Source organism: Achroia grisella, unplaced genomic scaffold, assembly GCF_030625045.1.
Source record: "Achroia grisella isolate CSIRO2021 unplaced genomic scaffold, CSIRO_AGI_Agris_v1 utg1847, whole genome shotgun sequence".
Lineage (NCBI taxonomy): Eukaryota > Metazoa > Arthropoda > Insecta > Lepidoptera > Pyralidae > Achroia > Achroia grisella.
Window position 1 is genome coordinate 1787951 of NW_026712687.1, and position 17320 is coordinate 1805270.

The window sequence follows — 17320 nt, forward strand, 5'->3', positions numbered from 1 at the left end:
TGCTACTTGTATTTCTTTCAGTGTATTAATTTTACAATTCGTATTTGCATCCACTCCCGTGGAAAGTGCGCTATAATATTTCGTGGAATGTTCAAATTTCTTGGCGCACCTAGCGTCTGCAATATGCATTTTTCATTAGTCGTATGTCGTAAAGTTATACTTTTGTAAGTTAACAAAGTTCGTACTCATGTTTGCATTTTCTCGAGGAATTCACTAGCTCTAAGAACTACTAATACAATAGTTATAAATTTTTTTCCCTTGCCCAATTAGCACAACGCCATCTAGTCCCACATTAAGACCACCATCTAGACCTCGTGCTATGTCTAAATAACTGATATAAACACTTAGTTTTTTTTCTTGTATATACATACATAATGTACATAGAAAACAACTAGACAAGATATAAACAATCATACTCATGAATACAAATGTTTGGACCGTGCGAGGAATCGATGCCGCGATCATCGAAAGTAAAGCGCTGTGCTTAACCGCTAGACAAATGAGGCCGTCTAAGTACTACTTACTATATAAACAATAGTTTTTTTCTTTACATAACCGGAATGGTAAACAAGCAGAAGGCTCACCTGATGGTAAGTGATAATCATTTATAAGTATATAGTATATAAGTATATACATGAACAACACCTACATAACATGTGACCACTATAATAACACTCATTATTTGCCATTCGTTCATTTGCAAAAACAACTCGGTTTAAAATAGGTGAGACTCAGGTACTACAGACTTTTATATATTATTATTTTTTCTAGGTACTAATGAATATTTCTCGTAAACACAATGATGCTACGATTAGATGTGAAGTCTATAATGCAGTGGGAAAGAGTGCTGAATCGAAGACCTTGGAAGTGGCATGTAAGTCCTTATTTCATTATTATATATTTATATTTTCGTGAATATTACTTACACAGATAAAAAAAATTGTATACATTAATTCTTAAACATAGTTCTTTATAACTTAATATTTTGTTAACTTCTACTATGTTCGTAAACGAAAAACATAAATAAATACATAAATTAATTGGCTGTGCTTTCTCAAAATAACACCTAACTCAATAAAATAACTCTTTATGATAATAAATTCACGATTGTGTTGTAGTCAGAAGAATTGTCAACTCGTGGTGAACGCTGGACGTGCTTGCCTATATTTCTTTGAGTTTGAAACTCTTTGAATTTCATCCATTATCAGTGTTTACATAACAATTGAGTCATAAATATAAAATAATAACATAACACACACACATAACACACACATAAATATAATATAAAATAACACACATAGTTTTTGGTGTCGACCAAATCCTAGCTCACTATATTTGTGGTAAATGAACTAGGTTACGCTACGCTACACTCTCTATTATTATATTAATATAACATGTCTATAAATAAACAAAATAAATATTTACTCTCATCCGTTTTTAAATTAAGAATCCGACATTTTCAAATTAAAAATATAATAAAGATTCCAAATTTAAAAATGGTTTAAGAAAATATTTGTAACAACAGACAAGAGAATTTGTGCGTCATATTTGCAGGTTTTAAAAAAAGGAATCTCATAAGGAAATCACTTCAATTCTATTATTCGTCCATTTTAATGCGAGAGTATCAAAATGTAATAACAATGAGTCTTCGATATACGAGAGCCACTCTTATTGCTTGAATAAAACGAACTACTTTCGTTTTACGAGCATGAGATTATAAGCCATAAAATGACTGGCCCATTTGGGTTTCTCATTTTCTGTTACTTGTCTTTTAGTGACGTCGGCTTTGAAAGTGTAATTGATTGTAGAAATAACTTTGGGTTAAGTAGGAAGTAGTTATGATTATATGATTTGTAGACATTTCGGGTGTATTAGAAAGGATTTAGGGACCATCATAATTACTATTTAGTCATTATTAAACATAAACTACTTTGTTGATTGAATTGAAAAAATAATAATAACCCTGAACAATATAGCGCTGTACTAGACAATTCATAGAAACACTTAAATACTTTTTTTTGTAAATTCGTACATACTAAACTTGAAGATTAATACAAATAATGATGAATTTGCATCGTGATGGAACAATTAATATTTTGCACCGTGCGAGGAATCGAACCCGCGACCATCGGAGTTAAGCGGGTGTGGTAAACCGCTTGATGTTCTGTTTTTATATGTATATCTACCAATTGTACTTTAATGAATTATTCCTGGTCTTTTTGGTTTTGCTCTTCTAGCCGAATATACATATTTTACCTCACCTAGAAACGTGTCCCATTTTAAACCAGTTAAATACATACATACATATCCTTTCATCACAATCAGTATTATTATAATTTAATTAATACTACATGAATATTCCTTGAATTACTATTAATTATCATTCTCACAACGTAAGAATGGGAGTGGGAAACAAGCATTACTAACCCACATTAGGCCACAACACAATAAAGCGTATTTAGAGTTAATTCCCCAATTACTGCTCTTGTTAACGATTTAGTAGTAATTCTTGTACCCGTAGTAATTATTGTTCACTTCATTATTGTGCTGAGGGGTAAAGGTAAAGAAAAATGACTCTTGAGCAACATATTATAAGAACGTTTTTAGAGTCAGCTAATTGGGTGAGAATACTTTAAAAATGTTTTAACCCCATATATAACCAACTTTAAACGTACTCTTATATACTTTCTCATCCAATAGTAAAAGACGGGTAACAAACCAAGTCGACAATAATAATTATTATTGTAAAGTTATATTATTGTCCAGTATTTTTGTTATTTTTACAAAAGTAATAATAATATTCTCAGGACAATTCGCACAGTCCCAAGTTAAGCTACCAAAAGCTTGTGTTATGCGTCCTAGATAACTGATAAATACATAGATATATATATTTTTCGTAAATACATACATATTATAAATAGAAAACACCTGTAATAAATAGATAAGATAATAGAGAAAGAAAGATTGTTTCATTTTCATCAATATATATTCTGTAAAATAGGTATAAATAACATATATGAGATATGTAACTATATAAAATAAACGTAATTAGTGTGGGCTGTGCAATTACGGTGTACATATACCTATTACTTAAATAGGTTTCCTATACAATATATAATGCAAAGATAATATTATATGTTTCAAGAAAATGTTACATTATTGTATGTTAATATTTTATGATTGTAACCTAAAAACGGTAGCAGATAAAGATGTTGGTTTTAATTTAGTACCTATTTCAGTTCTTAATTTGAATAAATGATGTAAAACATACATTCAACGTAATTTCTATGAATAAAAGAGTGCCTTTAGGTTTCATTCTGTATATTTAATTTGACGGCCTCGGTGGTATGACACCGCTTTTCTTCCAATGATCGCGGGTTCGATTCCTTTCACGGTATAAACATTTGTATTCATGAGTATCATTGATTGTATCGGTCTGGGTGTTTTCTTTGCATATTATGTAAGTATTAACAAAAATTATAAATATCTAAGTATTTATATCGATTGTCTTTGATTGATCGCTTTCCATGGGACTAGATGGCGCTGTGTTAATTACCTTAAATTTTATTATTGTTATTCATATATATTCTATGGATGGATGTATATATATAATATGGATGTAATCCGAATTAAAATTAAATAGATAAAATATTCTTAAATTATTATTTTGTACATACTAGTACTTCTACAAAAACATTACAAATTTTCTGTCTTATTTTCTTTTTAATATATTTTGTCTATTATACAATAAAAAAAAGTAATTTACCGTTTCGTATTTCTTTTTTAATTTATCATTTTTATTGTAGACGGCCCCACGTTCAAACAGAGGCCACAGAATATAGAAGGTGAATCTGGATCTACTGCGATACTCAGCTGCATTGTAGACGGTCATCCATCACCGAAAATACTGTGGTTGAGATACGAAAACGAGCATGTTGTTGTAAGTAATAACTTCATATACCTACCTCCTTATTTATAAAAAAAACATCTAATTGTAATTAACAAATTTTATTATCGAAAAGGCCGTATAATCTTAATGCAATTGCCTGCCTCTATGGTAAATGAAAAAAATAATAACAACAACATATTTTATCTATATACACGCCCAGTCTTATATAAACTGTTTATGATATTTTTTTACGTTATTTGAATCGTAAACAGGATGCTGGGTCACCAGATAGTAAGTACCAATTGTTGCCTGTAAACACGATATCTCGTCATCATGTGACGACTCTAGTGTGATATCCTGTATTGTCATTCCGAAGATCTAAAGTCTCCATACCCTGGAATTTCACTGCCATATTACATATATACGCACCTTTTAACTGAAACATATCTTACAAAGCAAGCTGCTTAGCTGCTAAAACTGGCGAGACTGAGGTACCCACGCAGACGATTTCATACATTATTTAATATAAATAAATGACCATTTTATGAACAGAGAGTCGGAAAATCTTCAAATTTGACCGTAACGATAACAGAAGAGACTGCAGGCGAATATTGGTGTAGAGCCAGTATAGATCACTACCAAGATATTGAAGCTTCTGCCATGGTGTACGTAAGAGGTAAGAGATAAGATGTGATGCTAATAATCTCAGGACAATTCACACAGCGCCATCTAGACCCAAGTTAAGCTAACTATAGCTTGTGTTATAGGTACTAGATAACTGATAAAAATACATAGATATATATTTTTTTTCATTACATACATATTATACATAGAAAACACCCTAACCGATACAAACAATCATACTAATGAATACAAATATTTGTGCTGTCGAGGAATCGAATCCGCGATCATTAGACGTAAAGCGGTGTGCTATACCGCTAGACTACCGAGGTCGTCAATATATATATATGTCCATATATGCAAATGTTAGTGATACAAATAAAGAACTAAATACTATTTTAGGTCCACCTAAGATAACTTCAAATGAGACACAATACGGCGTAGAAGGAGACAGCGTGAGAGTGGAATGTGTGTCCTTCTCTATTCCTAAACCAGACTATATTATATGGACGTTTGCTGGTGGAGAAATTAATACATTTCATAATCAAGTAAGTAAACTTTAATTATTGAGATAATAAAAAAAAGTATTATTATTTACAATTTATAACTACAACTTATAAAAATAATTGTCTGTAATACTAAAGCGTTCAAAAAGTACGTTTTTGGACGGGTCATTGGGGTCCTTAATATATACTTGAGCGCATCCTTTGTACTTGTGAACGGACTTACTTCACTGGCGAGTCAATCAGAACTTGAAATTGATATACAAAGTTTTTTTTTGGTGTCGGCTAGATTTGAACTTACGACCTTTTAGAGGTAATTCAGGGCAGTAAACCACTATGCCAGGATTATTTCAAATGTCATCGCTCTAACATTACTTTTACATAATTAGGGTGTTTATTTATTATTATAATAAAGAATGAAATGTTCATGTAACTTTAGAAAATTTTGCGTTTCATATCGACTAACTTGTTACTAACTACAAAAATAGTTACTAACAAGTTAGTAGATATTAGGTATACTTATACAGAATTCGTGGAATATAATCTTTTGTGTTGTATTATAATGAATTTTGTAGGAGTACGCGTTCTTAGAAGAAACATTAGCAGATAGCCTAACAAAATCAACACTGATCATAAGAAAAAGCGAAGCGAAACATTTCGGGAAATATAATTGTACGGTTACTAATGAATATGGAATGGACAGCGTAGAAATTAATTTAGTACCTGACAGTAAGTATTTACAATTATTTATTATACAATCTATACAAACAGTTTTAAAAAAATGTGTCGCGAATATTGTAGAGATTTCATTTTTTTAATCTAAAATACACTCTATTTTAGCTAATAATGTAATTTAGTATTGGTGAAAAGAAATTTTAATATCATTTAAATATTTTTGCGTTTATCCTTTGTTATTATAAAATATATTAATTTATAGAATTCTGCTATGCATTTATTTGTCAATTAATTTCTAAATGGCTAGACCGTTTTGGATTGAATTTGGTGTTAAAATTCTAATTGGTTGCTGATTGCTTACAAAATACAATTAGACCCGTTAAGACTGTTTTCGGAGGAGGATGAAACTTTTGTTAACTCTTGGAGTCTTACGCAGACGATATCACGAATGAAAAGTAGTCTAAAGTAATATTATAAAAAGCAAATATAACATATACTATTTATATTTAATAAAATGAAAGGTTTAAGAAAGAAACACCTAAATGCTTCACGCGTGTGACTAAAATCAGAGATACCATAATTGCAGGTAGTGTAAAACAAAACGAAATTCTTTCAGAATCATTGCCAATGTTCCTCATCATAACAGCGTGTGCTACTATACTTATAGTTCTTCTAATAGTAATGCTCATAATAATGCTGTGCCATCGAAGAACAAACAAGTCGGACGTAAAGAAACCAGACATAACTGACATAGGCAAGACCAGCATGGATCAGTTTAAAGACAGTGATAGAAACTCAAACATTAGTGATTTGAAGCTAGAATTGAGGCAGGTGGAAGGCAGCTGTGGTTTGGTAAGACTTTTAATACCTTTTTTATGCAATCGAAATGATAAAAAATGAACTATGATCACGGTATCATGTGTGAGTTCTTGGCCTACGTGAAACTGCAGCAAGTTCTATACTAAAACGTAGCATCACCAGCAGACTTCTAATAGATTTGAACAGGCAGAGAGAGAAACACCAGCGGTGAAGTAGAGTACTGACGTGCATCAACAAAGGGGCTCTTTAAACCTATACCTGGATCACAATTTCCGGGAAATGCTTGGAGTTTCCCTCTCTGCCACACGGAACCCGCATGGTGATAAGTGGCAGTCTGAGGCATGCTAAGAAGTTTGTGGCTTTCCGTTCTCATGTGTCACCATTCCAGAGGGTTAAGGTGTCACGTCTCTTATCCTCTAATTTCACTGCCTACCCGGTACCCCATAGCAAAAACACAGCTTACAGACATAGCAGCTGATATAAGTGAGACTGAGGTACTCACGACTGTTTACTATCAAGATCTGGTGATAATTATTAAAAGAAAAGCCACAACTAGATTACTATAATGTAATAATATAATTTTAGGACAACTCAAATGCTGGTTCAGAGACCGACCTCCATCCGACGCATCACTTAGTTTCGAATCTTGGACTGCCATTGGCTGGACCGGTTTCGTTACCTAACAGCTATGACAATGAACTAATGAAGCAGTACCAGAGATATAGCGGGGACTTCAATCAACCTATCACCAGTTTACATTCGAAGGTCAGTATTCTATATAGCTTTTAGGGTTGAAACCAAAAAGACAAAATTTTACCTTTATAGAGCTTTGTCTATGAAACTGTCTGTAACAGTGCTGACTGATACTAAATTGATGGTATATATTTTAAATTTGGATTAGTCGTATAAACTGTATGCTCAATTATTTTGTTGATGAAAATAAAATCTACTCTCTTTATAAGACGCTACGATATTGAGGCTCAAAATATCGAAGTAAGCATACTAGTTTCATTAGAAAATTATACAGTAAATGTCTATTTTATTTTGTGTACTCCAAAATTGATTATTATGATGTTTATATTTTTTAGCTAGTTTAGACATCATCCTAAATAATATTATAATAATAAATATGTCGCGTACTTTTCAACTTATTTTAAAAATTATAAACAGAAAACAATCACCAACACCTTTAAAATTACTAAAACAAAAAAAATGTATTTACAGGACAGTATACAAATATAAAAAAATATTGCCCAGTTTTTGAGCAATACTCAAATATTTCCTATTTATTTATTTTATAAAAAAAATAAACGTTTAGTTACTTAGTTCATTTTTACATATATTTGATCTAAGTTAAGTATCATGAATACATTAATATTTAGATCCTCTATTGTTTATAATGTATTAGTATAGAAAATATAACCTACTAATAACTATTATGCCTATTTATAACGAATGGAATTAAAATAACAAAATTCGGAACCCTCCGTATGCCAGTCTGACATGCACTTTGCGATTTAAGTTTTCTTTTTTTTTTCTTTTAAAATGTTACCTCAGTAAATATTGAATGCAGCCTATTCCTGTACATCCATTCCCTCGGGACTATTTTAAAATGCACGATACGATTTGAAATCTGAGTATTCCAACCTATTCTTAGTTCACTTGAGAAATGCTCCTACGATTTACATAATGGAAAAATATTGAAGCATACAGTATCTCGATCCAGTAATCCAAATGAAACGACCATTCATTCATTCAAATTTTTCAGCGTCTATGATAATGTCTTAGGTTTTCTTATAGGTTCAATTTTAAATAAATTTTTTACTAATTAATTACATATAAACATTCACAAAAAAATGTAATCCAACGCGTCACATTGAGGCAGCGTACCCAAGATACTGGCAGCGTTGCCTATTTGAATGCAGCGGTGAAATACATTTCTTATATAATTGTAAAGATAAAGAAATAGATCATTCACTTGATGGAAACTAAAGATTGAAGCATTGATAAACGCTACATTCAACAGCGGATAATGTTTTTATATGGTTTTGAATAACGGTTATCATTAGATATGCTGTCAGCTTATTTTCCATTCAAATTACATAAATAATTATGACCACCATGATACTGAAGCATTGCTATTCCGTAGGACTAAGAATCGTGCCTCACAATATAATTTTACTGCCATTCTTAAACAAAACACAGCTTGTGAAGGAAGTTGCTTGACGGTAGAAAGAAGTAAGACAGATGCTCACGCAGACGACTTTGTTATAAGTCTATCTATTTTAACTAATCTAATACAGTAATGTATGTAAGTTACATATATTAAATATTTACATTACGTATACAAAATATTTATAACTATTAAAAATATTTGTTACTTTTGTATGAAAAAATTATGAATTCACTCAGAGCACAAAAGACGTATGTTCGTAATATTTAAATTTAAACAATTCAAAGCACACGCAGTGCTTAATTTAAATTGTTAATTAACCACATCATTGACCAGATAAACCAAATATAAACTGATATTAAAAAAATTGTAAACAACTGCACACAATCTTCGTCTATAGACAAGAAAGATAGATAAATAACGATAGATAGGCCGATATATATTGCTATAACTACACTACAAGAATTTATCTTACATCTGGAAACTTTAGACTTTATACGGAGGTTCCTTATGCGATATAGTATTCACAAAGAAATGGTTTATAGCTATTCCCACGGGATTTGAGGATACGGGTACGTGCGGGCGACACTACAAAGTTTTGTTTTAGTTTATCTAATGGTTAATAATGACATCATAGCTATAAATTATAATAGGACGGTGATTAATTAAAATTTTGTGTTGTTCATACTTCATGTGACTGGACCTTAAAAAACTGAATAATTGTATAGTACCTACTATAGCTATTTATAATTACATATAAAAAGAGGTATCATAATAATACAATATTTATAAAAAGAAAGCTGCCAGCAATACCTCATCTATTTATAACTAGCTTCTGTTTGCTAGTTATCCGCAAGACCATATTGTTTAATAGAGTAATATTGCTTGTTGTAATCATAATATATATATTAAAAAATTCTTTTGCACGCACATTACATTCTAGGGCGTTACAATTAAAGACTTCAAGTCTTTAATGGAAATGCCGTAGAATGTACGAGATAAATGTGCATTATTTTACAAAAAGAAACAAAACAATGTCGTTGCTCTATGTTCAATGGTCCATTTTAAAAATAAGTAATTTTTTTTAAGAAGTATTTAATAGCTATATGGCATCAAACATTTTATGCCTTTAAATTACATCAGAATAACTCATAGGCAGTAATTTAAAAATATATTATGTAAATTGGGCGAAATATAATCTTAAATGTCAAGTGTGATGTAGAAGAAATTGCGCGGGTAGGCTAGTATCTAATAAATACACACAATCACATTTTGTATTTCATAAGATTTTATTATCAATCTGAACAAAACATACATTATTTGATATGAAAATAAATGCTATTTAAAAATTGAATCAGTGGAATCACAGTTATAATGTGATAAGGTTATGTACTCTTTATCAGGAAGAGAACTAGTTTATTTGCCATTTCAACTAGGTATATAAAAAGGAGTAAGGTTTCTTTTATAGCATAGGGAACAAACGAGCTTGCGGCTTACCCGATGGTGATTACCGCCGCCTATGAGCAACACTAGCCACATTGCAACCGCGTGTCGGCCTTTTAAAAAGGAATTAGCTCTTTCTTGAAGGTTTCAATATCGTATCGGTTCAGAAATACCATTGCTGGAATTGTTATTGGTTTAAAGTATTGATCGATTGTGGTCTTGATCTATTTCAGCCCTCTTTAATATTGTATGACCTAAAGATATACAGTACCTAGGTACTATATCCATTACCTATATAGACAGAATGGATCTTCTAAAAAGCAGCCTAGTGGGAAATAGTTCACTACGTGACTAGAATATTACTTGATATATCGTAAACAATACAGCTTATAGGGTTGTCAAATATAAAAGAAAAATGACATAATACCAGATTTGTATATGGTCTTATGTTAGAAAAAGATCTAACATAGGACAACACACAAGAAGGTAGACTTTCTAAAGTCTATAGGGCCACCCCTGTCTCACATATTTAAGCCACAAAGTAGCTCTCCAGTAGTATCTTTGTAAGCTGTGTATCGGTTTGAGGGAGAGATATGGCAGTGAAATTGTAGGATGTAGAAGCATGAGATCTTAGTTTTCCGGAATGGACACCATGGGTGGTATCATGTTTCACAGGATAAAAATGATGTCTGTAGTGCTGTTCATGTATGTAAGCGATGATTATTACTAACCTTCAGATAATCTATCAGATACCCATACCGCATCCAAAGAAGGCTTTAAAAATCGTAAACACACATCAATAAGTATTGCTTGTAAATTTAAATTAAATTTAAATTTTACTTTAATTGACTGAGTTCGTGACTACAATTTAATGGGATAAAAATTGTCATCCCTAATGTATGTACATATACATATTATGCCAAAGACACTAAGTAATTAGTTACACTAAGTATCTAAAATCTATTGAAACTTGGAATCATAAAAGAGAATATACAAATAAAAATTTACATCTATAAAATCAGGATTTAGAAAACTAAATTTTTACCTCGTTCAGCCTACTAAATAAACATTATCGCAAGGGAAATACAGCGGCAATGGCCCAAGAATGCATCCCTGGATTACAACGGTTATCCTATAAGCTAGGAACGAGCAGTCTTGTCCCTTGAGGCAACAACAAATTGAGCAAAATGTGGTAGAAAATGATGTTTTCATATACTAGTACCTCCAATCGATATTTAGTTATAAATAATTTACTGGATTTTACCGAAATACTTATTATATATTTATAGACAACAATCTAAATTAACCAATGGTTTGCACGTAGTTACAAATGTTTATACCGTGCGAGGAATCGAACCCGCGCCCATCGGAGGTAACCGGCTTACCTCTGTGCTAATCCGCTGGACCACCGAGGCTGTCAATGTTTTTCATATCTCTTACCTGCTTCGTCCTTATGCTTATATATTTAGAATTGATTGTAGCATGTAATCTTTAGTTTAAATAAATCGACAACCCTGCGTGAGAACAAGAAACAACTGAATCACATTACGACTTCTTTATAAGTCTAATATTTCTTGTTCAAGTTTCTTAGCAGAATTATGATAATGATATAGCAAATATATTAAATATAATATTCGTATTATCTACCTACCTTCATACCAGGTCTGTTACAAGGTAAGGGAAGAGCCAGTTACACATAGCTGATTATATTTCATACTAATTTCTGATTAAAGAAAGGAAGAGAAATTTTTTTCTTTGCATTTTTATGTGTGTACATTACCCTCAATTTATGAAAATATTAGTAATATTCTAATTAAATTTCATTATATGTATATTGTATAGCAATAGTTACGCACAACATCGACCGCGCGGGAATAAAATAAATATAATAGTTGCCTAAGTAAATCCTTTTAACGTTAGATCTCAGCAAGTTATTTTTTTTTATAAGTACCGTATATGCTTTCGTATACAGATATTGAAATACTATTAATTTAAAATTAAAAACAGATATTTTGTAGATTTCTTATTTTTATTTTATTGTTTAATTAGTCTTTCTAACAGGTTTATAGGACAAAAAATACTGGTACTTTTATTATATGTAGGTATTGCAATTCATCTTCCTATGTTCTTATTATTTCAACTCGCAGACTGTTCATGAATATTTCAGAGCTCTAGAGAATAATCTGTCTTCAACACCCAAGTAATATTTATGAAATATATCATTACTACTAGGCATTATTAATCATTATTAAAAGACACGTACCCAATTCTAGTAATATTATTTCTGTGACAAGAATAGATGGATGCTTATTAAAATAAAGTTAAATACACACTTCTTACAATTCGAATAAAGTTTGACAAAGATAAATTAAATTCTATAATGGAGACTTTGTACAAAGTCGTCTGAGTATATACCTACATCTGTCTTAAATATTTCTGGCCTCAAGCAACTTTGATAGAAGAATATGTAGTCTTACGTTGTTCTTACGCATGTCGTCTTACGTTAGTCATCTGGAATGGTAACGCAAATGGTATTGTTATCACATTACGAGTATAATCTGCTATTGAGAGTATAACCTGATATGAGATACGGTTATGATGGTTATAATGACACCTTGACTGGACTATAGTTGCACCATACTCAGTCATAAAATACAATAGGCACTGATTTTATGAATCATAGTAGACTGTTACAGCCGCCTATGCTGACCGTTTACGCAGGCGGTACAATAGAGAATAATAAGATGACCAGGATAGATAGATAGATAGATAAAAAGCTTTATTTTTCAAATTTACATATTATAATTCTACTATCCTGCAAAACTCCTGTCGGGGTTTGTCTAAAGATTCAGAGTAGATTGCCCATCATGGTTCTCTCATCTCATACTCATCAGGAATTTGTCACAATGATTTCTATTGTATGTAGACAATCATACATTGTCAGCAAGGGGGTTATCTGTCCATATTATATAACAATATAATTTCCACTAGTTACTATTTGAGATCTAACATTAAAAACGTTACCTTCTTTAGGTACATGGTCAGACCAACGGTTACGTACCTTATGTGGATTATTCAAGAGACTACGCGCCTCCCATGCCAGAGTCTCAAAGTTCTCTGTCTAGAAGCATGGATGGGTCTATACATTTAAGTCAATGTGATTCTCTCAATCGCCAACCTAGCAGTGGAAGACTAGGTGGCATAATTGGACCTGATGGTAAGCATAATCTTATTTACTTACAGATATCATGAGTAGGAACCGACAAGTTTTAATAAAACGACTGAATATACCTTAGACGCAAAACACTTTTTATACTGCTATGGTAGCAAACAATCATATGGCCTATCTGATGGTCAACGGTTACCATAGCCTATGGCCGCCTATGGTTACGCCTGACACACCAGGGGTGTCACGTGCGTGTTGCCGACACTAAATTGTTGTAATAATATGACACGTAGTCAAATATTTTGGTATTTCTTTATATAAGAATCGACTATAAATTTGATATATGAAAGAAATAATATTTGAATATTAGAAAAAGTACAAATATAACCTGTAAAAAAAAGAGTATATTTATTTGTTTGTCTTCTTTATCTAAGCGATAAGACTGCCTTTTGTACCTCATTATTTTATAAATTATATTGTTTGGTTATACATTAATAAATCATAAGTATATATTTTTTTATCAGTCATCCCTATGCCGAATCTAGGCGTAAGTTTGTCTGGTGGTGCTGATGTCAGATACGCCGCTACATATGGGAACCCTTATTTAAGAGGAAGCGGGCATTTATGTGAGTATATAATATTCTGTCTATATATGTAGATATGGATTTTTTAGATGTATAAAATATAAATTAAATAAATAATATAAATTTACATCCTACCCTCCAGTTCGTGAACTACTTATGTTGATACGATCTATCAAGTAACCCAAATCAATTGTATTATATTTTTTAAGGTTTTTGTTTTAGGTTCCTTGTCCTAGTATATATATATATTTCTGTATAAGGTCAGATATGTGTTAATATGTCTAACGTATTTAATAAAAGTACTTAATATCAGCACTTTTAAGTTAATTTAAATAAATATTACGTCTGTTTTTTTTTCGTATGATTTCATATTATTCTACAGTTTATATTTTAACAAACTGTAACAAATGTAAAGTTGTACAACATTTATCTAAAAGAGTGACAGACAAGTTTCTTTCTTATTCTTCTTGGCTATATTTCCACTATTATTTAACTACTAATTTGAAGTGAAGATTTACAAATCAATGGCTTACTATAAAATTGTCTATTCAAATAAACTTGTACAAAGTTTATATGAATAAACATTTTTCTATTCTAATTCTACTTATAAAGAACTTCAAGTTATGCTCGAAATTGTTATAGCATAATTTCCAATATGTTTCTTACTTTTAAATATATTCACAGCGTACATGCAACAAGTGAACAGCAATCCATCAGCCAAGTCGGCACCGCCCCCCTACTACTCCACTAGAAACCAGAATGTTCCGAACGGTACGTTAAAAATATATTCCGCGGCACTATGTCAAAACATGGGTACAAGATGAATGGATTTGTAACAAGCATTTGATCAATGTATACATGCAATGTTTATTAAGAGGTTGATTTTGAAATATTGGTATCAAAACTGAATATTTCTTCTATGTCGAGGGTTTTATTCTTAACATGTCGATGTATATTTATTTATTGGACTTCGTTGCTCATAAATAAAATGTACATATCGTTATTTACCAATTAACTATGAGCGGGAGAGAGAAAGGTAGTATGCGGCTATGATAGTCTTATATATAAAATGAATGTGTGTTTGTTCATGGATTTATAACAATATTACATTAGATTTTCCGCGGCACTACGTTAAAGCACTGGTACAAGGAAGGAAGGAATAAAATGAATATATTTGTAACAAGCATTTGATCAATGTATTCTTCTATATATTCTTTATTATATTATACAGTCTTTATTAGGAGGCAGATTTGAAAGTATTGGTAAATAAATAGTTTTTTAATGTGTCATTTTTCGTAACATAGTTTTGTATATCAATATTAATATATGTTTGCCTGGTTACTCGTTTATATCTATTATAATACTGTTATATGTGTATAAACTTATTGCTGGCTATTCTATGGTAATTTTAGTACAATTAACATCTATAGAACTAGTTTTGTAATAACTTGTCTAATTTTACGGCAGCAATACACCGTGTACCTATAATTAAATTAATATCATAAAATTTTTATGGACAGTATCAACAAGTTCTCCATCATCATCTTCATCATCAAGGCCTGTCAACAGTTCCCTAGCATCGTCTTCGTCTACTGTCAATAGTGCCCAACCTCAAGTAAGTTTTACTATTTACCATTTTATCGTTAATATTGATCAAAGTTATCTTGCTATAATTATGACAAAATTATGGTTTATTAGATCTATAAAGTGGCAAAGGTACCGACACAAATTAAAGCGAATTGTTATAGTCGAACTAGATTCATCAAATCTATATTCCGAATGAATAAAATACTATTTCAAAAGTATTTGCTTCTTAATATTGGATTAAAGATTCTATTTCTGTAATGGTACGAACGAATACAAATCTTAATATGAACTTTACTCTTTTAAATTTGGTTGAAAGTGTAACTTTAAAAATGAAATTGTACCAATATAAAATTTCATTCAAGATTAAATATACCGAAGACTGATAGAATTTCATATATGTGATAATGATATAAAATTGTTATGGTACATGCCATTATTTAATATTATATATAAAATTCTCGTGTCACAGTTTTCGTTCCCATACTCCTCCGAAACGGCTTGACCGATTCTCATGAAATTTTGTGACAGTATTGAGTAGGTCTGAGAATCGGCCAATATAAATTTTTCATCCCCTAAATATTAGGGGTAGTCCACCCCTATTTTTTTTTTTATTTTAAGGCAAAACAACGTTTGCCGGGGCAGCTAGTATATATATAATAATGCATATATTATTATTTTATAACACAAACATACAAAAGTACTAAGTAGTATATTATAAGGTACACCAATTCCTTTATCCAAATGTTTACTATATAAATAATGACACTATTAACATAGATATATTATGCAAGTATTAATATAAATAAATATTTAAGCAGGTGCCTAAAATGTCCCCATTATCTTCGGGTGCCCTCTACATACTACCGCCGTCCAGTCATGGAAGTCTTCAGTCCAAACAAATTACTGCCAAAGGTAAGCTTGATGATGTCTTATTTCTTTAAATATTCTAGTGAATAGATCTTTTAGAATAATACTTGGTTTTTTCAGTCATATAATTTTACACCAGTTTAGTTTCTTATCAGTTCTTCTCTGTGCCATTCCTAAAGGAGTTTTTTTTACTCAAAGGAATGGACGCAAGAATTTTACACAGTACATATTATTTTGTAATAAATATTTTATAGTATTTAATAGATTAATCTTCAAATCCACAGGTAACGGATCGCAGTTAACGAACGGTACACACGTTTAAATCTATATGTAGTTAATTAAAATTAGTTAGAAAAAATTCTGAATTAATTAGATCTCTCAAATATATGTAAATGTTATGTGAATTCATTCAACTAATTATAAATAAACAAATAGTGTATACAAATTATTTCATTGATGTTAATGAGGTATATGCTGGATATACAAGTAACTAGTACATAGCACAGATTTCGTATTGGGAAATATATTTAACAGACATTTCTTGTATTTTCTCTATAGTACCAAGCGAGCAAACAAGAGCAAATATAAATTTCATCAAAATTAGAACAGCCTTTTAATCATTCTATATAAATAGACGGACAAATTAGTGAATGTGTTCTAATTTTAAATTACTATATAGAGCAAGTTTTATGACGTTTCGTTAAACTTTTAATAAAATTCTAAATACTACACCTATATATGTAACCTTCATTATAAAGACCGTTTGAGTGCCAGATAAAACTGGCTATTTCTAAGATCTTGAAATTTTGCATAGAAAGCGTGTCAGTAATGAGGGTGAGTGCAAATGTTCTATAGACCTCCATTTCAGCTAATTGCTAAAAATACTTATCAATTTTAAACAAAATTTGTATTATGCTAATTAATTTTTTAATTGACTAAACTTATAATTTTTATGTTACTGTAATGATAGGCACCGTCAGCTTCTTTGTCATC

At 30.9% G+C, this 17320-nt stretch overlaps 1 protein-coding gene across 1 annotated transcript in view; it reads left to right on the forward strand.

The window, feature by feature from the left end:
• LOC131841551 (irregular chiasm C-roughest protein-like) overlaps window positions 1-16749 on the forward strand; it is a 47464-nt gene extending 30715 nt beyond the window's left edge. Inside the window, exons 9-21 of the mRNA XM_059189869.1 lie at window positions 772-874; window positions 3807-3940; window positions 4442-4565; window positions 4913-5058; window positions 5589-5742; window positions 6305-6540; window positions 7093-7272; window positions 13157-13340; window positions 13814-13915; window positions 14558-14644; window positions 15394-15488; window positions 16279-16372; window positions 16612-16749. Coding sequence (XP_059045852.1) covers window positions 772-874; window positions 3807-3940; window positions 4442-4565; window positions 4913-5058; window positions 5589-5742; window positions 6305-6540; window positions 7093-7272; window positions 13157-13340; window positions 13814-13915; window positions 14558-14644; window positions 15394-15488; window positions 16279-16372; window positions 16612-16649 — 1677 coding nt within the window. The 3' untranslated portion in view covers window positions 16650-16749. The remainder of the gene's footprint in view (window positions 1-771; window positions 875-3806; window positions 3941-4441; window positions 4566-4912; window positions 5059-5588; window positions 5743-6304; window positions 6541-7092; window positions 7273-13156; window positions 13341-13813; window positions 13916-14557; window positions 14645-15393; window positions 15489-16278; window positions 16373-16611) is intronic.
• Window positions 16750-17320: the final 571 nt, after the last annotated feature.